The sequence below is a fragment of the Myotis yumanensis genome, unplaced genomic scaffold (assembly GCF_028538775.1).
Source record: "Myotis yumanensis isolate MYYU_CA2020_CCGP unplaced genomic scaffold, mMyoYum1.0.hap1 SCAF_8, whole genome shotgun sequence".
Lineage (NCBI taxonomy): Eukaryota > Metazoa > Chordata > Mammalia > Chiroptera > Vespertilionidae > Myotis > Myotis yumanensis.
Window position 1 is genome coordinate 85,808,611 of NW_027223759.1, and position 26,490 is coordinate 85,835,100.

Genomic DNA, 26,490 nt, shown 5'->3' on the forward strand with positions numbered 1-26,490 from the left:
AAGTTTGGCTCTGCTGCTGCCAAGGCAATTGTAAACCGCGTGGGACTCGAGCCCTGGAGCGTGGGGAGTGATTTCCTGAGGTATAGGAGGCAGGCTCAGAGACTTGCCCCCGTGGTGCCCCTGGCGTGTGTGCTCGAGTACGTACCTGTGTGAGAGTGTGTGTGTGTGCGTGCATATGTAGGAGTCTGTCTTTGTTATTGTATGTTTGCATGTGCATGCATTTGTGTGTGAGTGCATGGATTTTGAGTATGTTAGAATATGTGTGTACAAACACTACATGCGTGTGCACATATGTGCATGTGAGTGCACAGCCTCCAGCAGTCCACATGGCTAGACAGGTCCTGACTGATGAGGAGGTGGTTGTACCTCCTGCCCCCTTGACCCTGCAAAGAGGAGCTGCCTGGAGCAGCTGATTTGAAACCAGCTTGGCCAGGGTTCCAGGTGGGTCTTAGGAACCTGGGGGCAGTGGGTGCTCAGCGTGGCCTTTGATATGTGGATACGTGGTCTCTCAGTGGGGCTTGGCTGATGGGAGGGAGCCCTGCTGGTGTCTGAGTCACCGGGACCTGGTGACCCACAGCGAGCTGTGCAGGGGCCTTTCCTGCCCTGGGTTGGGAGCCTCTCCTGCCCACTCCCAGCCCAGAGTTGTCTGAGAACATGTCCCCATTCTTTCCCGCTCAAGCAGGCTCTGCTCCTAGGCGGTGGCCCTGCTGGTCTGACTCCAGGCATCATGTATAATTCCTGTTGGGGCCATATTTGCATAGCACATACTGTTTGGTATCCCCTGGAATTGTGCAGCTTTGGGGCACCATATGGGGCTCCCTGACCCTTAACTTCTGTGTTCCCAGCCACCTACCCCACAACACTCATCCTCTGCGCTCCGAATCCGCAGCTTCCCCTTGGTGCTCCCAACTTCCTCTCCAGACCTCTGCTCCTCAGCTCCTGCTGGAATGCCTCTCCCAGCCCTGCCTCCTCCTGTCGCACCCCCTCTCAGCGCAGCGTTGGTGACGGTTTACTGATCTGTCTTCCCAGCTGGACCAGGGGTGCCTTGAGGTTGGGGAGCAGCCCTTGTCTGGGTCCCACTCCTTCCTGGTTCAGCCTAAAGGCACTCGGGGGTGTTGGTGAATGACCACGTGGCCCTGGCGGAGGTGCTCCATGTCTGATGTGGAGGGTGGCTGCATGCTTTGAGACAATTTGAGGCAGGAATGGTACGAGGCGGGACCTGGGTCCAAGCTCTCCCTTGGCCCCTTTTCTGCTCTTTGGTCTTTGACAAGGTCGTAAACCTCCAGGACCTGGGTTTTCTCATCTTGAAAACATGGCTGGGACCCCTCAGAGTGTTGTGTGGGTCAGGGGAGGTTGCCCATGGGACGCAGTCCGCAGTGCTAGGTGCCTGCTGGCGTCCTCTAATTAATAACAACAACGATTGCCTGTGGGACACACTGCAGAGTGCTGGGTGCCTGCTGGGCCTTCAATAACAATATAATAATAATCCAACCACAACAACGGCAACTGGGGCTCCGCTGTCGGCACTGACACCGTTTGCCTGACAGGCGGTAGGGACTAGATGGAAAGAGGCCTCCTCTGTGAGCCCCTAGGACGCAAAGCGGAGTGAACTCTGTGGGGCCCAGACCCTGGTCATGACGGGCACCTCTGCCTGCCCCGGCCCAGGCCACCAGGAGCCTTGCTCGGCACTGCTGCGAGTGGCTCCAGGGCAGCCAGTCAGGTCTTTGGAAAGCACGCCCGAATGGACACAAGGGCAGCGCCCGGTCCTGACCCGGTGCCCTCGGTGGGCTCTGCGTGGGTGCTGGCTCCTCAGGTCTGCAGCCTCTCCTGTGTGCGGAGGGGCCGGCGCAGAGGTCGGTGCCACAGCCTCGGCCGCGCTCAGGCTGGCGTCGGTCTGCACCGCCCTTCCTGGTGTCCGTCAGCCGCTCAGCACGTGTTGGCGGGCGCCGCGATGTGCAGCTCTGCGGGGTTCGGGACAGAGCGCGCAGTGGGCAGCACAGCCTGGCCTCACCCGTGCTGTGCCTTCCGCCTCCGCGGCCTCGGCAGGTGGCTCCACATTTCTGGGTCGGCTTCCACGTTAGTAAGACGACCAGGTCTGCCTGGGTGTTTCCCAGGGCCCTTCTTCGCCCCCCCACCCCCCCACCCGCCGCTCCAGCGAGACCTGTGAGTCTAGTGGTAAGTCAGGGGTCTGTCCTCTTCGCTAGGACATGCGCAGTCTCCTCAGGCAGACGGGCCATGCACTGCTGGGGGCAGGTGGCCGGGGAGAGTGAGCGTGGCTGGGCGGCCACCCTGGCTGGGAGGCCGCGCTTCGGGCAGGTGCTGGGCCGTCGTGGCAGCCTCCTGCCCGTCCCAGCAGTCACTGCCCGATGCTGACCTTCTGTCGTCAGCTGCTCAGCCAAGTGCCCAGTCTTCTTCCTTTCAGAGGGGCTACTGGGCTTCTGGGGCACCTCCTCAGAGTTAGGAGAGAGGAAGGGTGTGGCCCTGCTGCCCGCCCGCCCTGTGGTCACCATCCCAGGAGGCTTCCCCATTGCTTAGGGACTTCACACTCATTTTGTGCCTCGGTGCTTGGATATTTACACCGGCCCGGACTCCCTGCTGACGGCTCCCTTGTCTCCATAGTTACCTGTCAAACCCTCTGGCCACGCCACTCCCTTGCTTAGGCGCTGCATGGCCCACACCACAGGTGGAGGGGTTTTCTGCCCTGTTAGGGCGGTGGCTGAGTGTGGGCAGAGCTGTAGGGAGAGCTGGTGGAGGTCCTGCCTGAGAAGGAGCCCAAGGGCTCCTGGGAAGTGTGCTGGGTCGATCAGCAATGTCCGCCACCGCCCAGCACGGAGGTTGACACTGTTCCTCTCCTGCCAGCCTTAGTGTGGGATGGTGCTCCAAGTGTTTGGTGATGCCATGGTTCCCCCCTGTGGGGCCTTCCCTGGCCTTCCCACTTCTTCCCGCTCCCGGAGACTCACGCCCTGGTCTATGCTCAGTGCTGTGTCCTTGGTCTTTGTCCCGACCACGTGCACCTTGGTGTCCGCGGCAGGGGTGGCGCCAGCAGCCAGGCGCACTCAGCGGATGGCAGAGTGAGGGTGTCACTGGAGGCAGCGCCCTCGGAGTCCCAGGAACAGCCGGGTGCCAGCTCCTGGCTGAGCTGCAGGGAAGAGCCACCGCGAGTGCCTGGGCCCAGCCCCAGGCTCGAAAGCTCAGCTCTGGGCACCTGACCTGGGTGGAAAGGGGACATTACTATCTTCTGCTGTGGACAAATGTTGTGTTTTTATTAATTGTAAAAAAATAATCCGTGTGCTAAGTAATAGTGCGGAAAGTTTAGGAAAATGTAAATGAAGAAGGAAAACATTTCCCGCCCTGGTCGTCACTCAGCAGCGGCCGCCTCCCGGGACCCCTCCGGCCCTCCTGGCACTAAGACTTCTTGCTTCGCGTGCCCCTTGGCATCCTGAGTTTCTCACTTGGTGTTTTCGCACGAGCCCTTCCCCTGGTATTAAGAATGTCTGTAAATATTATTTTCAATGACGAATACTCCGCCACTTGGACATGCTGTGATTACTTCACCGGCCCTCTTGTGGGTCACTGGGAGTGGTTTCAGGATTTGGCGTGCTGCATTGTCCTGGAGCAAACGGCTTCCCAGGGAACAGCTGCCGAGGTCTCCCTGTGGGTGGATTGTCCAAGTGGAGCAAGTGGGTCCGAGCGGAAACGCCGTTCAGGCCTGGATGAGGTGTTGTAGGGCACTCGTGGGGAGGGGGTGGGAGGTCTCAGAGTGCGGGCCACAGTCAGTTACAGGGTAGGACACGGTTTCTCGGGGAGCGGGGGACGTGATCTGACTCTGCTCTGTTGAAAGGAAAGGCGAAGCCTGCAGCTGAGGAGGGAAGCATTGGGTGGCGACAGCTCGGACGGGTGGTGTTGGCTGGGACAATGGTGTCTCTTTCAGGCGGCTCAGCTGCCATGCTGACAGGCTCGTGGCTCCTCCCCGGTGTCAGCCCCCACTGCTGTCTGCTGCTGCACTCGCGGGCAGAGTTCCTTCGGTGCCAGGGTTGGTGCTGCCGACAGGTGATGATCACCCATGCGTGTCCTCTGGGAGCCTCGCGGGCACAGCGCCTGCCTTCAGGCAGCTCCCAGTTGCTGGGAGGGGAAGTAGCTATGTCCGCAGAACGCCGTGTGGGCCCTAAACCCTGGGATGTGCGAGGCTCATGGGCTGCTGCCTCTGGAGGAGGCGGTGACTTTGGGCTGGGTGGGCGCTGGAGGACCCCTGGGGCCTGCTGTGCTGGGCTCCTTCCACCTTCCTGGCCTCCTCCCATCACCCACCATCCTTCACTTTTAAGCATCCTAACTGAGGCGAGCGGCCACCTCCCGCCACAACCTGAACATGTAGAAGAGCATTGCAAGCTCCGGGCAGTTGGGTGTAGGCCACGGGCGCGCTGTCTGCCCAGCTCCTGCCTGAGCCGCCCGTACCAGGCCCTCCACGCAGATGTGGGAGCTGGGAGTGAAGCTGCGTTGGTGAGAAATCTGGCAGCCACTGGGTACACTGGAGGGAAAGATCAGACCCTTTTTTTTTTTTTTCAAAAAAATAACTGCTTTATTGAGCTATATTTCACATACCATAGAATTCACCCTTTTAAGTGTACAATTTCGTGGCTTTTAGAATATTCACGAAGTTGTACATCCATCATCACTGTGTAATTGTAGAATGATTTCATCACCCTGAAAAGAAACCCTGGACCCAGTTAGCAGTCCGTCCCATCCCGGGCACCACTGATCTACTCTGAAGATGGCACCTTTTGGTGTGTATTTTCAGAAATTCCTAAACAAGAGGTCCAATGTCCATCACTCTAAGTTAGTCCCATACTGTTTATTAAAACTCAGGAAATGTGGAATAATAAAACCCATCCCTGACTCTGGTGAGAATCTGGGCCCTCATCCTTGCATGGGCAGGGCCAGCCAGCGGGGAGCTGGCTGCTTGCCTTCCACAGTGGGCCTGTGCGCTCCAATTTGCCACAGTCCTCACCACTCTCTATCGCCTCTGGCCTGCTCCCCCGTGTGACCCTGTCGGCCTGGCCATCCTGGCCCTAGACCTCTGCCTCCTCCACTGGATGGCACATTGCCAGCGATCTCCCGACCTTTCCACCTTGGACCCTGTTTTGTTATGTGGCTCACGGCCCACTGTCAGGGCTCCCGTGAGATTCACCTGACTCTAGCCAGGCTTAAAGTCTTGTTTTCCAAGGGTGAGTCTGTGTGGGAGTGCAGGACTCATCTTCCCCATCCAGCTCTGTGCCTGGAAGCGCTCACCCCTTGCCAGGACCGGCGGGCACCGGCATGTGAATATGCCAGGACCTAGCTGTCCTGCCAGCTTCCTTGTCTGACCCCTCCCCTCCCCTCCCCTCCTCTCCCCTCCCCTCCCCTCCCCTGCTGAGACAGGTCTTCCATTTTACACTAATTCAGGCTTTGTGTAGACATGAGCCCGCTCGGATTCGCAAGCCATTTAATCTGCTGTGATTGACGCTGTGAATTAGATTTTAATTGAGATGCACACTGCTTAAGCAGACATAAGACAACTACAGCTATTGCTAATTAATTTTCTTCCGAAATGACAACATTTAGTAATTATGCTCCGTGATGCTTGTGTTACTTATATACTTCACCTCTCAGGTGCCACTCGGGTCTCCTGCCAGAGGTAGTGGGTGGTGTTTTCCTGCCTGCCCGCTGCGCTGGCTCACGCGTGAGCTGACCGTTATGCTTCGAAAATGGTCAAAACACACCCGGTGCCCGGAGGAGAAGGCAGTGTCTGCCTCGGAGTGGGGCACCTTGCTGTGCCCAGACCCCTCCCTGGTCTCTCTCTTGAACTGTCTGAGTCCCTGAGGCTGGAAGCGGGGAGAGCCTGCGGTCTGGAATGGCCTGCAGACCTGGCTTGTAAGTGTCAGCAGGGCAAGGTGCCTTGGCCACTCTGCCTGTAACATGGGGACAATAGTCCCTCCATGAGCCTGGACAGGTCACATATGCCGCGCTGGCCGAGCACGGCCCAGGGAGCACGGCCCCACAGTGGCTGAGGCCTGGCACCCCTGGGCTCCTGTCACGTCCTGTCCGAGGCCCGTGGCCCCCGGACTTCCTTTAATGTTCTGGCCCAGGCAGGTCCATGTCCTGTCCTTGGCTCGGCTCTGCCTGGGGGCTGGGCCTGTCCAGTCAGCAAGACAGGACCCCAGGATTTGGGAGGGGCAGCGGGAGAGAAGGCAAAGGCAGTAAGAACCCATTGGGCACTAGTCTTGACGCATGCGGACACACCTTGCATCTTCCAGTGCAGGTTACGTGACACCCACTTCCCAGACGGGGAGCCTGGCTCATAACGGTGGTGAAGAGGCCAGGGGATGTGGGACTGGGCAGTCAGGTGCTGTGAGGCAGGTCTGAGCGGGCTCTACAACCCACCTCCTTTCATTTCCTTGTCTTCCCTCCTGCCCTGAGCCCTGATGTGCTGGGAAGGGCGGGCTGGGCTGGGAATAGGAGGTGAATTCCGGTCCTGCCATGCTGTGCAGCGTCAGGGAAGTGTCTGACCCTTTCTGGGCTGCAAGTCCTCATTTGTAAGATGAGGGGGTTGGGCGAGAGGCCCCATAGCTGCACTGAATTGGGAAACACTAGGCAGTGAGCTGGGAGTGTGATGCTGGAGACGGAGTCACGGGGCAGATGAAGGAGTTGTGACCCCAGGTGTGTTCCGGAATGGGAGAGAGGCCCGTGTATGTACCCCTTCGGAAAACGGAAGGAGGCCTGCGGGGAGCCTGCCCCGAGGGGTCGGCGCTGAGGGTCAGAGTGAGCGGATGCCGTCCGGGCCCACCTTGCTGTTCTGGGAAGGCTGTCCCAGGCGCTCCCAGGTGTGTCCTGGAGTTCTGGCCACGGCCTGTTGGTTCTCTGGGGAGGTGGGCGGGCGTGGGGAAAGCCCTGGCCTGTCTGCTTGTCCCAGCGTGTTGATGGCTGGGATTTTCCCTCGGGGCTCCCAGCAGACCCTGGCCCCTGTAGGCCCCGGGCCTGTGCCCTGTTCCGGACATGCTTGCGGGGTCAGTGGTGGCGGCTGGTGGGTTCGGGGAGGAGCATCCCAGTGAGTCTTGATGGTGGAAGCTGGGTCCTGTGAGTGGAGGGTGGGATGCAGGCAGCCTGTTCTGGATCCTGGACGCAGTGCTGGGCTCCAGTCCTCCATCCTGCTGCCTCTGCAAGCAGGAAGCTGTGAGGTCCAGGGCGGAGGTTGACTGAGGGGGCTGTGGAGCCTGAGGCTGACCGCTGGAGGCAGCTTGGCTGGCTGTCGCTCACAGGTGGAGTGAGAAGGGTCCAGTGCGTGGGGGTCTCTGGCCAGCCTGTGTGTGGGGTGGGGCTGGCCAGGGGCCTCGCACCAGGAGCCGTGAGCACCAGAGGGTCTCCAGGCCCCCGAGCCAGGGCTTCTACGCCTCGAACCCCTCCTCTCACAGCCAGAGGCTTCGTTCTCCAGAGGGACCCCTCAGCTCCCCATGAGAGCAGAGCACTGTTGTCAGGGAGGACTGGGTGTCCGGCACTGGGACAGCACTGTCAGTGTGTGTGTGTGTGTGTACGTGCGCGTGCGTGTGCTAGTGGGAAGGTGAGACTGAGTGTGTGAGAGTGTACAGTGTGTGTGAGCGAATGTGGAACTCGAGGTGAGTCTGCATGTGGGGTGTGTGAGTGAGGAGTGTGTGAATGAGTGTGTGGGTGTGAGAGTGAGGAGTGTGTGAATGAGTGTGTGGGTGTGAGAGTGAGGAGTGTGTGAGGGAGTGTGTGTGGGTGTGTGAATGAGGGATGTGTGAGTGGGAAGTGTGAGGGTGTGAGAGTGAGGAGTGTGAGTGAGGAGTGTGTGGGTGTGTGAGTGAGGAGTGTGTGGGTGTGTGAGTGAGGAGTGTGTGGGTGTGTGAGTGAGGAGTGTGTGGGTGAGGAGTGTGAGTGTGTGAGTGAGGAGTGTGTGTGGGTGTGTGAGTGAGGAGTGTGTGAGGGAGTGTGTGTGGGTGTGTGAATGAGGGGTGTGTGAGTGGGAATTGTGAGGGAGTGTGTGGGTGAGTGAGGAGTGTGAGTGTGTGAGTGAGGAGTGTGGGTGTGTGAGTGAGGAGTGTGAGGGAATGTGTGGGTGTATGAAATGTGTGTGTGAGTGTGGGAGGAAGTGTGTAGGTGAGTGAGGATTGTGTGAGTGAGGAGTGTAGGTGTGTGAGTGAGGAGTGTGTGAGTGAGGAGTGTGAGTGTGTGAGGAGTGTGAGGGAATGTGTGGGTGTGTGAAATGTGTGTGTGAGTGTGGGAGGAAGTGTGTAGGTGAGTGAGGATTGTGTGAGTGAGGAGTGTGGGTGTGTGAGTGAGGAGTGTGTGAGTGAGGAGTGTGAGTGTGTGAGGAGTGTGAGGGAATGTGTGGGTGTGTGAAATGTGTGTGTGAGTGTGGGAGGAAGTGTGTAGGTGAGTGAGGATTGTGTGAGTGAGGAGTGTGGGTGTGTGAGTGAGGAGTGTGAGGGAATGTGTGGGTGTGTGAAATGTGTGTGTGAGTGTGGGAGGAAGTGTGTAGGTGAGTGAGGAGTGTGTGAGTGAGGAGTGTGAGTGTGTGAGTGAGGAGTGTGAGTGTGTGAGTGAGGAGTGTGAGGGAGTGAGTGAGTGATGAGCGCTGGAACGGGATGAGGGCAGGGAGGCCTCCCCCAGGTGCCCCCTGCCTTTGCCCAGCGCCTGCTGTGTGTGTGGGGCTGTTGCTGTGTCTCCAGGAGGGTGGGTCTGAGATGGTGGGGGGCCTGGGGGCACCTGGGGGCGCTGTGCCCTGCCTGCACCCTGCAGACCCGCCGACTGCGCCTGCACAGCCTGGAGAGGAACGGGCAGGGCAGGAGATAGAACCAGGGGTCCTGGCAGACTTTTCCTCCGAGTGGACCCCTGGTGTGGGGGCAGTGGCCCCGCAGGGAGAGGCCGAGGACTGAGGCTGCAGAGGCTGCGGGGGGCGTGGGGAGCAGCACTCCGCCCGTGGGTGTGGGCTCGGCCAGGTGCTGGCTGTGAGCAGCAGCCTGTGGTCCCAGGGGTGCAGGACACGGAGGAGGGGAGCTCCCCAGGTGCCCACTGCAACCAGAGCTGCGCCCCCACCTGAGGGCCCTCCTGTTCCTGGCAGGCTCTGCACCTGATGCCCCCCCCGCAGAGCGCCCCCCCCCCCCCCCCGCCCGTTAGTGAAAAGGTCCCTCTGCGGCTGGGTCCTTACAGCAGCCTGGGCTGGCGGGGGTCCCCAGGTGTGGGCTCCTCCCGGTCGCGAGGAGTCCCTTCTCTGGCGGCCCTCAGGCTGCGGCGGCTCCTCAGTCTCTGGGACCTCGGTTCCCCAGGCTCAGCCCCCCACCCCTGTGACTCAGCTGCCCCCCCACCCCCCCCACCCCCCCCGTCGGTCTTGATTCAGTCTCTGCAGCTCATGCGTCACCCACACGACCCGAGGAAATAATGAGGGGAGCAAAGCGGGTGGTCTGCCAGGTGCCCAGGGCAGGTGGCCTCAGCGGGGCCCAGCCCTGCTCTGTGGTCTGTCTCGGGAGGGTGGTGACCGTGAACGGCCGGGCCAGGCGCTCTGCCCGGGTTCTGGGGTCCTGGGGAGCAGGCAGGTGGGGCCTCCGATTGTACTTGTGACTGGTGCACGGGATCGGGGTGAAGTCACCCAGGACATGTCCGCCTGTGTTTAAGGGTGTACGGCCAGCTGGTGGCGTGGCCTGGGGCCTCCCTGGGGCTTCCAGGTGCGATCTGGGGAACCTTTTCCCCTGGGCACCTCAACCCAGGCCGCTGGCTGCGTGGCCTGCTCTCGGGAGCTGTGCCAGGGAAGCCACCAGGCTGGTGGGAAACGCCAGAGGTCTTGTGAGATGCTCCTGGTTATGCCAGTGGAAGCGTTGGGGCGGGCCAGCGGGAGGGCGTAGCCTGGGTGCAGCACTGGGGTTGGACACCCGGCCGACGCCCCCTCCTGCTCTGTTCTCCTTTCCAAACCTGGCCGAGTGCAGGGCTGAGCTGGCTGGGGTCCGAGGGTGTCTTATATGAGCCAGTGTGTTTGTGTCATGGAGTGTTTGTGTTCAGGGGAATGGGGGTGGGGGAGAAGACACACACCTTTTCTCAGCCCAGCAGACTTCCCTGCAGGAGAAGGAATGTGGGTTCTCAGTTCTCAGAAAGGCCCCTGTTACTCCGATCTTACTTGGTGGTTATCACTGGAAAGGGAAGTCTGGTGTGCACACACCCATACACGCACACTGTCATGCACACGCACACACAGACCCCTCTTGCAGCTGGACAGACTGTCCTTGAGGCAGCTGAGGCGGCCGCGCTGAGACCGAGGCCTGAGTGCTGGCTCCGCTGCAAGGCGGGGAGCCAGGCCAGCCACATGCTGCCTTCAGTTCTTTCTGACAAGCAGGGATGACCTCTGTGACGGGCAGGCCCGGCTGTCTGTCCCGTTCTAGATGTGAAAAAGGGGGGGTGGGTGGGGGAGGAAGGCAAGGATAGCAGTAAGAGAGTGAGAGGTGAGGAGGGAGAGAGGCAGCCGTGGAGGTCTTTCCAGGAGCGTGGCAGCCGTTGTCTCTGCCTCAGAGGGAGCGGGGACTTCCCAGCAGGCAGATGTGTGATCCTGAGGCCGGGTGGGGCGGCCCGGGGGCCTATGGAGTAGATGACATCACTGTCAATTCCAGACAGGAAGCTGCAGCTTGGAGAGGGTAAGCCTTCCGCCAAGACCCCCAGCTGCTCAATGGCAGTGCTGGCCTGGGAGCCTCGTCTGCCTGACCCCCGCCAAGCTGCGCCCTCTCAGGAGAAGGATGCGGCTCCCTTGGTCCAGGCACCCACAGCCCTCTCTGATGGTCCCCATCATGAGGGGGTGAACCTTCAGCACCCCCGTATCGATGGCCTGCCCTTCCTTCTTCACAGGCTGTCTCCGCTCTTGGCTTCTGGCCAGTTCAGAGGACTCCTTCGTTGGAGGGAGTCTGTGTGTCACCTTGGCCTCTCTCGTGGCTGGGACACCACGTGCATCCTCCCCGGACAGTCCCGGTAAGGGAGCCCGGAAGCCGACCTCACCCGCGCACTTGGACGCACTTGGACGCACAGATCTGGCCTGTGGTGGAGCGGGCGGAGACTGAGCTGCGGGCTGGTGTAGACAGGGCTTCCGGAAGCCTCCCAGGCCGGGGGGACAAAGGGCTTCATCGAGTGCGCCTTGGAGAGCTGTGTTGAAAGGAGGGAAGGCGAACCAGCAGCACACACTACAGAGCCACTGGGCTGTGCGCGTGGTGTCCTGCCGAGAAACGCCGGAGTGCGGGGACAAGCAGGGAGACCTGCTGCTTTTATCAGGAGGGTGTGGAGCTGCAGTTAGAGCAGGTCAGCCGTCAGCAAAACGGTGCAGGGCTTTTGGTACTGGGCCCCAGTTCCTTCCCTGATCCCCCTCCCTCCACCTCAGGAAAGGCCTCACCGTATTCTAGAGCAGTTTGCCTTTTAATTTACCGTTCTTGAAAATTAAAATGTCTCAAAGAAGTGACTCTCTAATGGTAGAGTTCCTGGCAGTGAGGAGGGGATTTTAGCCAGTGAGATCTGTCCGGCCCCTTCGAAGATATGAGCGACCAGCGAGGCTGCCTTTTCATCAGGCATCGGGGTCAGTTAAAGAACCGTGGCCAGCTGTCTGTGTGGCAGCCATGCGTGCGCTGGCGTGGGGCCTGGAGACGGCGGATTCAGCGCCCCGGATGGCCTCACGGAATGCTCTTACTGGGCCACCGAGTGTGCGCCTGGCGGTGTCGGTGCAGGTGTCACTCAGAGCTGCACTGTCTCCGGATGCTGTGCTGTGGATGCCCAGGCTGACATGGGCACCGGTGGGGCACTGTGCCAGCCTGGGTGGGAGGGCTGGGGAGCACTCCTGGGGCAGCTGACACCAGCCTTAGCCTTGGAGGTATAAGCGGGAGTTAATGGGCAGGAGTGGGGGACAGGTGTTCCTGGGGAGAGACAGACACTAGGCCCTCAGGAATGTGCCACCTGAATGAAGAACCTCATGCTTATGCCAAGTCAGGGAGCCCTTAGAACCTCCCTGGCCTCCTCGAGTGGGCAGGTGCTCAGGCCGCAACTGACCCACACAGGGCTGGGGTGGGGGTCAGGTCACCAGGCTTGGGAGTGTGGGAGTGCCAAGGGGCATGTGAGGGCGTATGGGCTCCTGGGCATGCCGGAGAAGAGCGAGGCTTGGGAGGGGCTGGGACTGCGCAGGGCAAGGCTCACCCAGGACAGCACAGCGGGCGGGCCTGAGGTGCCTTCCTCCCACCTCGGCACGGAGATGCTCCCCGAAGGCCGGACACTCCTGTTGGCCACTGGCCGGGGTGGTGCTGGCCGGTGGTTGCTGGCAGAGTCTGGGGAAAGGAGCCTGGTAGAGGCACAGACAGAAGGGCTGGGTGTGGGCTTTGCCTGGAAGGTGTGGGGAGGGCCATGGCTGGGCAAGTCAGAGCAGGGCGCTGCACGAACCGAACCAGGGTGCCAGGCCACCCACCGGCCTGGTTCTCCCCAGAGCCCTGAGGGGCAGAGCAGCCGCCCTGCATCTGTAGCCAGTCCTCCTCACCCTGCCCTGCCCCTACCCCAGGCCCAGCGCCACCCATGGAGAGGGTGGCCTCAGGCCTTGGAGGTTGTTGGTGCTCAGGATACAGTTGCTGGTTCATGGATGCAGGGGGCTTGGGTCCAATGTTTGGATCTGTCTGCTCCCCACATGTCAGAGTTCCTGTTTCTACCAATTGTGGCATGGCATGCCTCCATCTCATAGACGGGAACAGAGCCCGGAAAGGGGGCACTTACGCAGAGTTGCACAGGAGTCAGGGTCTAGCTGGGAGAGTGATGTCAGCTGAGGGTGACTGGTAAGGAGCTTGGGGACAGCCCTTTGCATCACTGGCAAGGGGCTACTCGGTGTCTGAGCTGCCTGGCCAGGGGCCTGGACAGGATGACCCTGGAGGCCTTCTGTGGTGCCGGACTCCTGGGTCAGAGGGAGGAGACTGAGGGATGAGGAAGATGCCGATTGAGCCCTAGAGTAGCTTCTTGCCAGGCAGGCCCCTCATCCCAAGGGTCCTCAACAGGGTTCCAGCAGAGTCCTGGAGGGCCCCCCCCCAGCTCTGAGGGCTTAGGGAGTCCTTGAGGCCCCCCCCAGCTCCGAGAGCTTGGGGAGTCCCAGAGCCCCCGTACCAGCTCCGAGAGCTTGGGGAGTCCCAGAGCCCCCGTACCAGCTCCGAGAGCTCGGGGAGTCCCAGAGCTGCCCCCCACCAGCTCTGAGGGCTCGGGGAGTCCCGGCGCCCCCCTCTCACCCCTCTTAGGGGCTCAGTGGAGAGGGGGAGGGTCCTCCCCTGCAGCCAGCCCAGAACTATCCCCACTGCCAGGGGGGGTTCAGGACCTCCCACCCCCTCCTTGGAGAGCCTGTGTGACTTGGGTCACTTGTGCCCAGATGCTTGAAGAGGTGAGATGTGACCTGGGTCTGCACCCCTGTCACCCCCGGCCCCACCCGGTAGAAGCTGTGGTTTGGGTGATGACTGGGAATGCCACCTGCACGGTGCCTCGGACCCCACAGTGCCACTCCTGAGCCTGCATCCCCACTGGGAGAAAATAGCCCTTCCGGGTGTGCCGTGGCTCAAACAGCACCTTTGAAGCAACACATAGGCACTTTATAAATTCGTCTTGAAGATGGTTGTGCCTGCAGCCACAAGTGCTCAGGGATGTTGTCTTGAGTGCTGAGCACCATCCATAACCGCCTTGCTCTCAGGGAGTTCACCCTCTAAAGCAGTGGTTCTCAACCTTCTGGCCCTTTAAATACAGTTCTTCATGTTCTGACCCAACCATAAAATTATTTTCGTTGCTACTTCATAACTGTAATGTTGCTACTGTTATGAATTGTAATGTAAATATCTGATATGCAGGATGGTCTTAGGCGACCCCTGTGAAAGGGCCGTTCGACCGCCAAAGGGGTCGTGACCCACAGGTTGAGAACTGCTGCTCTAAGGGGAGGGCTGAGTTCCTAGGTGGGGAGCACTTCTGCCCTGAAGATCTTCACAGCAGTGTGGTCCCCCCTGCCTGTGGCAGATGTTCCACTCCCCTGCACCTGTTCCTCAGCCTCCCCACCCAGAGTGCTGAGCTCACAGGGGCCACCCTGACCTTGTGGGGCGGGGCTGAGGGGCCAAAAGAAGAGGGTCCTTGCAGCTTAGTGCCCCAGAGCAGTCTCGAGGTCGTCACCACGGCAGGTGTAAAGGGAACAGGCCAGGAAACAGGTACGTAAAACACAGTGACGTTGGGGCTTGACCAGGGACATGAGACAGGACCGACCCCTAAGACCCCTAAGCTCCCTGGCCCGGTGGCTTGGGGCGGTTGCACCGCAGGAGGAGGGCTGGAGAGTGTGAGCAGCAGGCTATGGGGGGGGGGGGGGGGCATTGTCCTCAGCTTATCGGGGGCGTGAGCCTGGGGGGACAGGGAGGCAGATCCCAAGGTGGGACCTTGGAGCCGTGGAGGGGACTGGACCTGGTTCTGTGGGTCCCTCCCCGCCTTTCTGGTCCTTTTTTCCCCTCTCAGAGCCTCCTTCTAGGATTTTCTCCACTTGCTGGGCCTTTGTCATTGCTTCTCTTGCTCTGCCCAGTCCTGCATTAGGGGCCCTTGCAGGGGCCTCGGTGCCCTGGTTCCTGTGTGCCAGGCCTGTCCCCCATCTGCCCGCCCAGCCCTGCAGGGCCTTCCCGCTGCCCACCGCCTGCAGCCTGCCCAGGGCGGTCTGTTTTCCCTCCTGGGGCAGAGGCGAAGCTTGTTTTTCTTCCCTGCTCAGGAATCGCGCCTCAGAGACACACAATGCAGCTGTTAAAATATCTGGGTCTGGCTGGGCGCGCACAGCGAGCCCCTTGTTCTCCTCCGAACAGCAGCCTCCCAGCAGGAGCAGGGGGAGCGTGCCTCTGCTGGCAGTGTGCTGGGGCGGGGGGAGGGAGGGCGGTGTGTGACGACAGGGAGACACCCGAGGCCCCTCCGGCTTCTGCAGCTTCGGGCTCTCCACGGAGGAAGGGGATGGACAATGGGTGTTTGCAATGGACCAGGATGGCACATTCCAGAAGGATGCCAGCCTGAGACTTTCCACATTAGACTCCAGAGGCAGAGGCCCTGGGGTGGGTGGAGGAGCGTGGAGAGGACGGGGCTGACAGGCTGTCTTGTTCAGTCTCCCACAGGCTTCCTGTTGGGGCTGGCCCCTCGGCACCGCCCGGGACAGGTTTTCTGCCCAGTGGGCAGGCAGATGGACGGTTTTGCCCAGGCTGCAGTGATGGTAAAGTGGAAACTTTTGAGCGGGGCCCTCACATGTCCAGGCCTGTGCTTTTGAGCCTCACCACAAGGGAGGTGCTGTAGTCATGCCCATTGTACAGGTGAGGAAGCTGAGGCTTCGGCCTGAGAAGCTGGCTTTTTCGATAGCTCTGGGTTGAGCCGGGATTTGAACGTGAGCCTTCCTTCTCCAGCCGGCGCTCCGTGCTCTCACTGAACATGCCAACGTGCCCGCTGCTGCTGTGCCCGGAGTGTGGTGACGTTTCAGAAGGAGCACAGGGAGCGCCGGCAGGACCCGGTGGGAGCGCATCGGGGCAGCGTGCTGGGTTTTCAAGCCTGGCTTCCTGGGGCAGGGCAGAGGTGAAACTGTTCTGGGCAGCGAAGCATGGGGATGCAAAGGCAGGGGGGCGGACCTGGCCTTGGTCTTCAGAAAATCACCTCCAGTGCCAGTGGCGTGTCAAGCACGAAGCAGCTCTTACCTGCAATCTCCCAGAATTTTAAAAAAAAAGAGCCTCCTGCCAGCTGCAGTCCTCCTGATACCCACCTCCTCCTACCAGAGGCGCTGCCACAGGAGGCCTGCGCGGCTGCTGCTCTGGCCAGCAAGTCAGTGAGTCGGGGGTCATGATCTGTGTTTCTGCACAGCGGCAAGCCCAGGGGCTGGGCAATGAGGGAGCGCCCTTACCTGGAAAAGTACACCCAGGAGTGCTAAGGTGCACCCGCTGGGAGAGGGGTTTTTACATGGTGCCCACCCCTTGCCACAGCCGGAGGGGGAGGGCTTTGCTCCCACCTTCCAGGCCTCTGGCCCAACGCTCCTGGAAGCAGCTGGGTTGTGGGAGCCAGGCTAGCTGGGCGGTGCAGCAGAATGTCCAAGACTAGGAGGCAAGAAGGTACATTTTTCATAAAATCAGTCTCGCCAGCCTGCCCTCCCCCCAGCTCCCTTCAACCTGGTCTCCTTTCTCCCTTGGGGAACACTCTCCTCTCTTTCTCTCCCTCCAGAATGTGGCAAGGGCACATGCTCATGCCATTCCTGCCCCTGGGGTACCCTTTCCTCTCCCTGTAGGCCAAGTTCAAGGCCTCTCATTTCCTGCCTTGAGACCAGAAGGCAGATTGGCTGGTCACCTGGAAGTCCCTTCCACGCCACAGGCAGTTGCCCGCCCTCGTTGAGCCCCCAGGGGCCTCGGGTCTCGCTCCTTGGTTGATGTTAGCATAAGCTGCTCTAGCCTTTGGTGAACTGTACGAACCGTACCTTTTGACACGCCTGCAATATTCCTTGCTCGTCTACATACACAAAAGCGTTTGGCTGCGATGGAAAAGGTATACAATGCGTAGGCTTCAGAACCCAGAGGACCTGCCTGGCCACATGTGAGATCTGTGACTTTGGGTGGGTTACTTACCCTCTCTGGGCTTGTTTCGTTGTAAAGTGAGGATCACAATATCAGCTCCTCTGGGTGACCTTGGCAGGCAGTGTGATACCCAGGAGAGGCGCTGGCCTGGTGTGGCTGGGCACCCACAGGTGCTGACAGGCTCCCGTCTTTTCTTTCTCTGCTCCCAGTGCAGGGGACACCCCTGGGCAGGGACGATGGAGCCTTTCGAGGGGACCCTTCTTCTGAGTCACACAGGATGGAGGGCGCCACGCGGTATACCATGGGGGACTTGAGAAGAACGCTATTTCCTGGAATTGTCCTCACATCCCGCCGGGCAGCAGGTGGGCAGCAGGCTGCGTGCCAAGCCCACGTAGAGACGGGCCTGAGCCATAAGGAGCAGGTGCTGTGTGCCGGTGCCCCCCACACTAGCCGCGCCTGGGGTTCCTGATCACCGTGGAAGGGAGCCTGGGGTCTTGGCCTGGTCACACATGGGCTGGCCTTTCCCTCCAAGTGTGACCAGGCCAGGATGCCAGGGCTGTTTTGCAGGCTCTGGTTCCCCTTGCCCGTCCTTTCCCCAGGGGCTGTGGGAAACCCTGGTCTGGGTGGTGCAGGAGGGGCCAGTGGAAGAGCCGAGCCAGGGGAGAGGTCTGTGACAGGCTGTTCCCGACCCCTCTCTGGTGGCGGGTCAGTTACAGTTCCCTGAGCGCTGCCTGGGGCCCCTGTCGGGGCTGGTGTCTGGGTTTCCTCGGAGCTGGTGTGCCGCTGGCCCGCCCGGAGCCGTTCACATGGTCTTCGGTTTCACCTACAGAGACAGGCAGGTGGACAAAGAAGTGGAAGCAGGTGCAGCCTAGGCCTGAGGTCCCACCGATGGGTGTGCGGCCAGCAGGGGCCCCTGCTTCCCCCCCTGGGGCTCCCCAGGGAAGTGGCCTTTCTCGGAGAAAGGTGCCTCCTGCAGTGGCCCGATGTTGGGGGGCTGCTGCTATAGTACATGCCCCCGACTGTGCTGGGAAGGGTGCTCCGTCTCCACCCTGGGAGGCTGGAGGATGCTCCGGATTACAGGGAAGAGATGGAGGCTCAGAGAGGGGGCGTCATACGGCAAAGACACACAGCTGCCGTGACTGCACTAGTCCAGGCACAAACAGCTGTCCCTTGGGAGAGTTAATGCTCACATTTGAAAACGGGATTTTTGTGTCCCTGCCATGAAGGGCCAGCGGAGTGTCCCAGCGAAGTGCAGTCCCAGGAACCCTCCTCGCCTCACCCATTCCTCTTCCTCCTGCCAGGTGGAGTGAGCGTGGGCTTGGAGCCAGGTGGGCCAGGGGGCTGGATTGCAGCACGTGTCTGCTCCCTTGTGCCTCCAACACGGACGTCAGCCCCCTTTGCTTTGATGTGTTGGCCTTTGCACCGTGGACTGTTGTCCCTTAGGCTGGAACACACTTCAGAACGTTCATTTTACAGATGGCAACACTGCGGTAATGAAACGATGCGGTTGGCATCTGGCTACTCAGAGAGGATATGGGACGAGTCTCGGGACCTTGGGGCCAGTAGAGACTGAGCGCCCTCCCCTCTTTTCAATTATAAGCTGTTATAACGCTCATGTCCTTTCATCTGAGCCGCATTGGCAATGCTCCTCACTCTAGGCTCGTTCATGTGTTTTATCTCATTTCATCTGAAAAATAACTTTGTGATAAAGGCAGGGTGGGGGTTTATTATCGCCAGTGTTTGTGTGTGTATCTTTCTACACATCCATGTGAATGTGTGCATCTCTTATGCAATGGTGTGCCCACACGCGTGACCGTGTATGTGAGTACATGTATGTGTGGCGTGTGACCATGTATGCATGTTGACTGCATGTGTGCCCAAGAGCTCAAGCATGGCTGTGGATGTGTGGATGTGGTCTGTGGGTGCCTGCATGCATGTGACTGTGGATGTGGTTGTTGCTCTACGTTGTGTGTGCTCTGTGTGTGCCCATGTGTGCCTGTGCGTGTGGGGCCTGGGCACGCATGCCGCATGGCTGAGATCAGAGAGGAGTGAGGACGTGATGGCTGGGGAGGCTGGCTCGCTGGGAGGCAAGGCTGCGTCTCCTGGAGACTGACTGGCCCGGGAAGCCGCTCCAGTTCCTGTGACTCACTCGTTAGAGGAGTTCAAAGAAGCCAGGTGGTGGGAGGTGTCTGCGATCGCAGGTTTCAGAGAGATTCGCTCATTCTGCTCTGATAATTAATTTATTCTTCAAGTCAGTCTTTTTCATCGGAGTTCTTAACCTTTTCTGTGCCAGGGACTCCTCCTGGGAATAATGCTGTCAGTGCTGAGAATAACATACACAGGAGCCAGTAGTCCTGCCTGCCGGGAGCAAATGTTACGGCACCGCCTCTGTGCTGCAGTCATACATGTGCCGGCACCACCGGCAAGGTCAGGGGCTCTGATGACGACCTTTGGTGCAATGCTGTGGCAAGCAGGTGCGGGCACACCTGTGACTTGTGCTGGTGGCAGGCTCATGGTGCCCACGTTCATGGCTGAAGGAGACACCAACTTCCAGTTCCAAGTGAATGAAGATAAACATTTATTTTTTTCCATTCAGCTGATGCAGCCTTGCTTTTTAATAGAAACTTATAACTTATTTGGAGGATGGAAGGGTCCTTATGAGCACCCAGTGCAGTTGTTCTTAAACCTGCCTGTGCATTGGAAGTAGCCATGGGACTCTGTAAAAAATGTGGCTGTTTGTCCCCCACTGTCCACCCAGACCCCAGGAATCGGATCTCCAGGAGGCCGTGGAATGCCTTCTGAGGTTCTTGGTGCTGCCCGTGCCCTGGGGTGCCGAGGCCCAGAGGGCAGGTGACCTGCGTGCCCTCTCCTGAGGGCGAGGGTGCTCCTGGGGGCTTCGGGTCCGTGCCCCTCCCCTTAACGGAACTGGAAGCGTGGCTGCATCCCCCTCTGTGAGCGCAGACCTGCCGGAACAGTGAGTTTCCTCGCTGGAGAGGGTGTTCTCTCCTCCTGCCCCTGTGCATGCTGTTCCCCCGACTCCTCCTGTCCTGGAGGCTTTTGTGCGGTTTGTGGGACATAACCCCGCACAGACCAGCAAGCCCCCCGGCTGTGGTGTGGGAGCCCTGAGCTGGAGCCCCTGCTGTCCCCTGGGGCCCAGGTAAGGCTGTTGACGAGGCGGAGACGTCTGCCTCTGATCAGAGGAGCTTCAGAGAGTGAAAGTGGCTGCCTGGGACCCTGCAGCCTGGTGTTTACCCAGAAATTGTGCTAATCCCGCTAATGCCTGTGATTTGCAAGCCTCTCTCTGTCTCTTGCCTTCCTCTTCTGGGAGGGGAGGGTGGCTGATCTGCAGGAGATGAGGCCTGTGGCACAGGGCACGGCGGGGTCCCTGGCCGGGCCAGCTCCCCGCAGGCCTTCAGGGAGCCCCATCTGCTCCTGGGCAGTCTGGGGAGGGGAATCTGGGTGAATACCCTTCCTCCCACACTGTTCACCTGGTTCTGGGCTGGCCTCGCCCTGAGGCCTCGGGCAGCTTTCTGCCCAGCGCCCCTGGCTCTTGACCTGGACCTTCTGCCTCCTCCGTGGAAAGTGGCGCCGGGGGCAGCTCCTTCCTCTGTAAGAATCGGGTGATGACATCACTCTGACAACACAGCAGGGGGGTGTTGGCCTGCAGGAGCCTCAGTGGCTGTTCCCCACCATCACAGCCTTTCCCTCCTTTTCTTTCTGACCTCCTCATGTCCCTTAGAAGCTGACACAGTCCCTCCCTTCTTGAGTGTCTTTCTTTCCTTGGAGTCCCTGACACTAAAGTGAGGGCTCAGAGTTATTGGCCTCAGTTTTCCCATCTGCGTTTGGGGACACCCCCCAGGAGCCTGGGTTTGGTCACATGTGCCAGCCCTGTGGGTGCCCTCACTCTGCTGGTTTCTAGTCCATTGTGCCTTTCAGATGCAGGTCTGGTCCCTATGCCCAACTCATCCCATGAGCACCTGCCCAGCTGGGCCTGGGGACCCAGGAGCACAAGGCCTAGCCCTGTCCTGGAGGAGGTCCCAGTCCAGCAGAGAGCCAGCTAGGTGCATAGAAGATTGTGATCAGCTGTGCAAGAGGTGCCCTGATGGTGGGGGAGTGTCCAAATGCAGGGAAAGACACCCAGTTCATTGGGGCGGGGGATGTGTGTATGTGGAGCCTGGCCAGCTCAGCCTAGTGCAGTGTGAAGCACGAAGCTGATTTGCCTATGAAGAATTAGCGAGTGAAGAGTTAGTGAGTAAATGTGTAACTGCACACGCCTCCCCTGCCCCACCCTGGTCAGCCTCAGCAGACAGGTAGAGCCAGGGTTTTGGAAGCAGCCCCGGACAGAGCCGTAGCATTTGCCCAGCCCTTGGCCAGCGGTCCCTGTCCACTAGTCTCCCCACCTTGGGTTTGGCTCTCGGACAGGGGCCATGCTGAGTCCTGCTCCCAGGGCTTCCCAGACTCCTGGCCCAATGCCTCCGTATCTGAAGGGCTCAACAGTCAGTTACTTCAGGGCCTGCCAGGGAACTCTGCAAAACCCTTTGCCTTGCAGGATAGTCGCTGAGCGGGTGCTCACTGTGGTGTTTGTCTATGGGCAAGTTACTCAGCCTCTCTGGGTGTCGGATTGTTCCTATATAAAATACTATAAAGTGCTTGACAGCTGGTACACACTTGTTAAAGGTTTGTTGTTCTAGCTGTTATTTTGTTTTTTGTCCTTATTTCCAAATTCAAGGTGTGTTTCAAAGTTGGGCCTAAATTCCTTCACCTCACCTCTTGGGAGGAAAACCTATGCTGTTCACAAAATTACTTGTACTTAAGTGCTGTGATGCCTCAAAGGCCCCTCACAGCCTTTGACCGGCATTCCTGAGCAGTTGTTCCACGCCAGCCTGGCCTGGAGGGTGATGAGTACAATAAGGGGGTATCTGGTTGCTGCAGGGGTCCAGAAGTTGAAGTGGCTATGACCTGAGAGGAGTGGAGGGCTTCCTGGAGGAAGGGACATCTGAGAGGCATCTTGAAGAAGGAATAGGAGACGGTGAAGAGTCTCTGGTTGGCGGCATGGCTTGAACAGAGGCCTGGTGGTTTAAAGGGAACTGAGTGTGAAGAGGAGGTGGGGAGAGGAGGCTGCAGGTAGATACAGGAACACTTTACCTGAAGGCCCGGGGGCTCAGCAAGGCCTTGATCCAGGGGAGGGATGTGGTCAGATTTGTGTTTTTTTAAAATCTTTATTGATGAGAGTATTACAGATGGCCCCTTTGATCCCCCAATTGTCCCCCTCCACTGAGTTCCCATCACACCCCATGCCTTCACCGCCCTATTGTCTGTGTCCATGGGTTATGCACATGTGCATATACTAGTAAGATCTTTGCTCCCCACTTCCTTCTGAGATTGGTCAGTCTGTTCCATGTTTCCACACCTTTGGTTCTATTTTATTCATAAGTTTATTTTGTTCATTAGATTCCTTGTTCACTTATTTTTATTTTTAGATTCAATTGTTGATAGGTATGTATTTATTGCCTTTTTATTGTTCATGTTTGTTACCTTTTTTCTTCTTCTCCTCCTTCTTCACCTTTCCCTTCCCTTTCCTTTTCCTCTTCCTCTTTCTCTTCCTCTTCTTAAAGAATACTCTTCAACATTTCATATAATACTGGTTTGATGGTAATGAACTCCTTTAGGTTTTTCTTGTCTGTGAAGCTCTTTATCTGACCTTCAATTCTAAATGATAGCTTTGTGGGTAATCTTGGTTGTAGGTCCTTGCTATTCATCACTTTGAATATTTCTTGCCACTCCCTTCTGGCCTGCATAGTTCTGTTGGGAAATCAGCTGACAGTTGTATGGGCACTCCCTTGTAGATAACTGCTTTACTCTTGCTGCTTTTAAGTTTGTCTTTAACCCTTGGAATTTTAATTATGATGTGTCTTGGTGTGGGCCTTTTGGGGTTCATCTTGTTTGGGATTCTCTGCACTTCCTGGACTTGAAGGCTATTTCTTTCACCAGGTAGGGGAAGTTTTCTGTCATTATTTCTTCAACTAGGTTTTCAATATCTTGCTCTCTCTCTTCTCCTTCTGGCACTCCCATGATGCGAATGTTGGTACACTTGAAGTTGGCCCAGAGGCTCCTTACACTAACTTCATATTTTTTCTTCTTTTTGCTCTTCTGATTGGGTATTTTTATTTCCTCATCTTCCAAATCGTTGATTTGATTCTCAGACTCCTCTACTCTACTGTTGAATTGCTGTAAATTATTCTTTATTTCAGTTAGTGTATGCTTAAATTCTGACTGGTCCTTTGTCGTGTCTGTGAAATTCTCACTAAGATCCTTGAAAGTCTTATTAAGTACCTTGAAGCTCTCATTAAGATCCTTGAGCAGCCTTATAATCATTGTTTTGAACTTTGTATCCAGTAGTTTGCTTGCTTCCATTTCATTAGGTTCTTTTTCTGGGGGTTTCTTCTATTCTTTCATTTGTTATATGTTTTTTTGGCTCTACATTTGGGCTGCTTCCCTGTGTTTGTTTCTATGTGTTAGGTAGAGCTGCTATGTCTCCTGGAATTGGTAGAGTGGCCTTTGTAGTAGGTGTCCTGTAGAGCTCAGTGGCTCAGCCTCCCCAGTCACCTGAGTTGGTCATTCTAGGTACGTCCCTGTGTGGGTTATGTGCACAGTCTTTTTGTAGTTGAGCCTTGATTGCTGTTGGTGTCACTGGGAGGAATTGACCGCCAGGCCAGTTGGCTGTGAGGACCAGCTGCAACTACAGTGGAAGAGCTGATGTGCAGGAGACACCCCTATGGAGCAGGACTTGCTTCAGTGAGACTTTGGTTCTCACTGGGTGTGCCCCTTGAGTGTGTCACTTGTGGATGTGTAGAGTTGTAATCTAGTATGGTCTGAAGCTGTCCACTGGGTGCACTGGCTCTGGGGCCTCCCGAGAGGTGCAAAGTCAGCCACTGCCTGGGCCCACCTGACAGGAGCTACAGAGAGATCTGCAGATGGCTGCTACTTGTATTGGGTTTGGAAGTGTTCAGGCAAGGCCTGGCTGTGAAATAAGGCAGGCAGTGCTAGTGCCAGGTCTGGGGCCTCTTATTGATAGGTATGTGGCACATGGATTCCAGCTGCTACTTGTTCGAGAGAGTTTAGGAAAGTCTTGAGATTTGGTTTTGAGAAAGGGTCCTGGCTGTCAGATGGACGGTGACCTGGGGTGGGGGCAAGGTGGTGTGGAAGGTGCCCAGGACCAACTCAAGATGGAAGAACGCTTGGTACAGAGTAGCCAGCTGGGAGAGGCGGTGCTGGTTAGGTCTTTGGTGGTGAAACGGTGGCCATTACAGCTGATCAGATGTGTGGGGGACTGGGGAGGAGGAAGGTGACTCAAAGGTACAGCTCAAGTGACTGGGGCCAGGCTAAGGGAGCAGAGAAGGTGGAGCAGGCCCAGGCCATTCAGACAGTCAGAGTCTGAAAGAACAGATTTTACAAGTAGTCTTGAAGGATCAGGTAGTGATCCTGGAATCTTGAGACCAAAGGGAATGCCATCACTTACCAGAATCCTCAGAAGACGTCTCTGTCCCCATCTGCCGTGGGTGTCTGGACGGGGAGTTTGAAGGTGGCAAAAGCAGCCAGGCTGTTGTGTGCAGACCACACTGGGAGTGCTGCTCACTCGGCCAGCCAGCAGCCCTGGGAGCCGTCTTGCATGCGTCACACCGTGCCCTGGTGCACTCCAAGTTTTACTTAGAAAGACACCGAGTAGGGTGCAGATTTGAGAAATGAGATTCTGGCTCCTACAGGTGATTTAGCCTTGAGGCCCCGGGGATGGAGTGACCACTGCCCTCCATTCTGCTACTCTGTGGTCCACAAGCCCTCTACCAGGACGGAACCTTCCACGGGCTGCAGACCCACCCGCCTCCCTCCTGGGACAGCCACCACGGCCTCCTGAACTCCTTCCAGTTGTCACCCATTTTCTTTGTTTCTTTTATGGCAAAGCTTCCTGAGAGATGGCTTCTGTTTCCACACTCGTCCCAGGCCCTTCCTGACCCCACCGGACCCTGGTCACCCCGTGTGGCTGAACCTGCAGCTCGGCCTCATCTTCCTAGTCTTGACCTCATTTCCTGTGGCTGAGCTGATTGTTCCTTCCTCTTCCTGAAGACATTTCTCCTGGTGTTTGGGCTTTTCCCTCCTCCCCTCCCCTCACTGGCCATTCCTGCTCACTCTCCTTGGCCGGCTTCTGATCTGGAAGCATTGCCTGCCCTAGGCCCACCATCTCTAGCTCCCACTCCTCCCCTGAGCTCCAACCTGCATCTCCAGCAGTTTCTGGGGGTCTTAATAGGCATCTCACAGGCTCATGGCCCAACCACGCTCCTGACCTCTGCCCCGGACCTGCTTCCCACCCGGTGCTCCATCTCAGCAAACGGCACCGCCGCTCATTCATCCAGCTGCTCTGTCAAAATTGGAGCCATCTTTGACATCTCACTTTTTTTTTGAAAAATGACTTTCACATTTCTATTCTGTGACATCTGATACAAACGCTGAGTCAGCCGCATGTGCGAGTGATGAAGCATATTAGTGAAGCATATTGCACACCGCCAGCAGGGAGCGTTCCCGTGCCTGCACCCCTGGGTGCTCCTCCCTAGCTATGACCCCTCTTTCCGTCACAGCCGCACCCAAGCTCTTCCAGGTCCTTTGGCTCTGCCTGCAGAGCACATCCACGGTCCACCACCTCCCTCCAATCCAGGCCACCATCGTAGCTCCCAGGGTCACTGCCATAGTGCCCCTTCCTCCCAAACTTGCTCTCCACACAACAGCAGAATGACCCCTTTTCATGACGAGTCACTTCCTGTCCCCGCTCCAGGGCCTGCGCTCACCTCCTTGCTGCTGCTCACACAAGCCAGTCCCTCCCACCCAGGCCCCTGGTTCTGGCCTCTGCCCCCTGGCTGTCCTGGGCTCCTTCTGACCTCACAGCGGCAAGCCCCTTGCACACTGCCCCATCCCGCCGCTCTGCTTTCTCTTCCCAGGTCCCTTCTCTAGCTGGAGCTAAATACACACTGACTTCCCCTTACTTATTATTGTCTCTGAGTAGAATGTAAGCTCCATGGACTGTGTTGTGTCTTCTGCACCAGGCACGATGCCGGCTGCATGGTAGGGGCTTAGAAATCTATTGACTGAGTGTGTGTGAGTGAATAAATGATGGAAAATGTGAGGATGAATGAGTGAGTGGACATGCACATGAATACATGAAAGATGAAGCCCGGTGAGCAGGGAAGGGACAGGAAACGAGGACCTTTTTTCCTGGACCCCCACGCTGTTGTTTCTCGATTTCTTTTCTTTCCTGTGATTCTGAGTTGGAGAAAACTGTGATGCTGACTTCATATCTCAATGCAGTTCTCCTCGCTGCTCACCACTCGGCGGCAGGAACTGACTTGTTGCTTAGGTTTTAAAATCTGGGGTAAAAATAATGAAAACGTGCACCTGTTGTCCGTGAGGTCGTTCAAAGACCAGATGAGTCTCAGAACTAATAATCCTCAAAATTAATTAAACCCTCCTTCCCAATTATGAGAGAATGGAGCGGGCTGCTGTCGCGGTGGTGGTGGCGGCGGGGAATCTGGGTCGGCGCTCCCGGCTGGGTCTGGGGCAGCGTGGTGAGTGTCTTTGTCTTCTCTTTAGGGCTCCCACCAGGACCATGAGCAGCTAAGATGGACACGTCCGCCTCAGCCGCCGCGGAGAAAAAAGAAGGCAAGAGTGCGATCCCGGAGGGCGCTGCTTTCCCCGACGCGGGCAGGAAGACCTCTGCTCTGGCTGTGGCCGCGGCCGCAGCGGCTGCCCAAGGAGGTACTTTCTATTTTGCACACTTGGAGGGCAGCAGGGGTCTCCTTCATTAGCCCGTTAGGGTTTCATTGGACTGGTGGCCCATGTCATCGGGCAGGCGTGCTGG

The 26,490-nt window shown here is 58.0% G+C and overlaps 1 protein-coding gene across 1 annotated transcript in view; it reads left to right on the plus strand.

Moving 5' to 3' along the window:
* GLI2 (GLI family zinc finger 2) overlaps nt 1-26,490 on the plus strand; it is a 225,570-nt gene that overhangs the window by 33,404 nt on the left and 165,676 nt on the right. The window contains exon 2 of the mRNA XM_070423488.1: nt 26,223-26,387. Coding sequence (XP_070279589.1) covers nt 26,252-26,387 — 136 coding nt within the window. The 5' untranslated portion in view covers nt 26,223-26,251. The remainder of the gene's footprint in view (nt 1-26,222; nt 26,388-26,490) is intronic.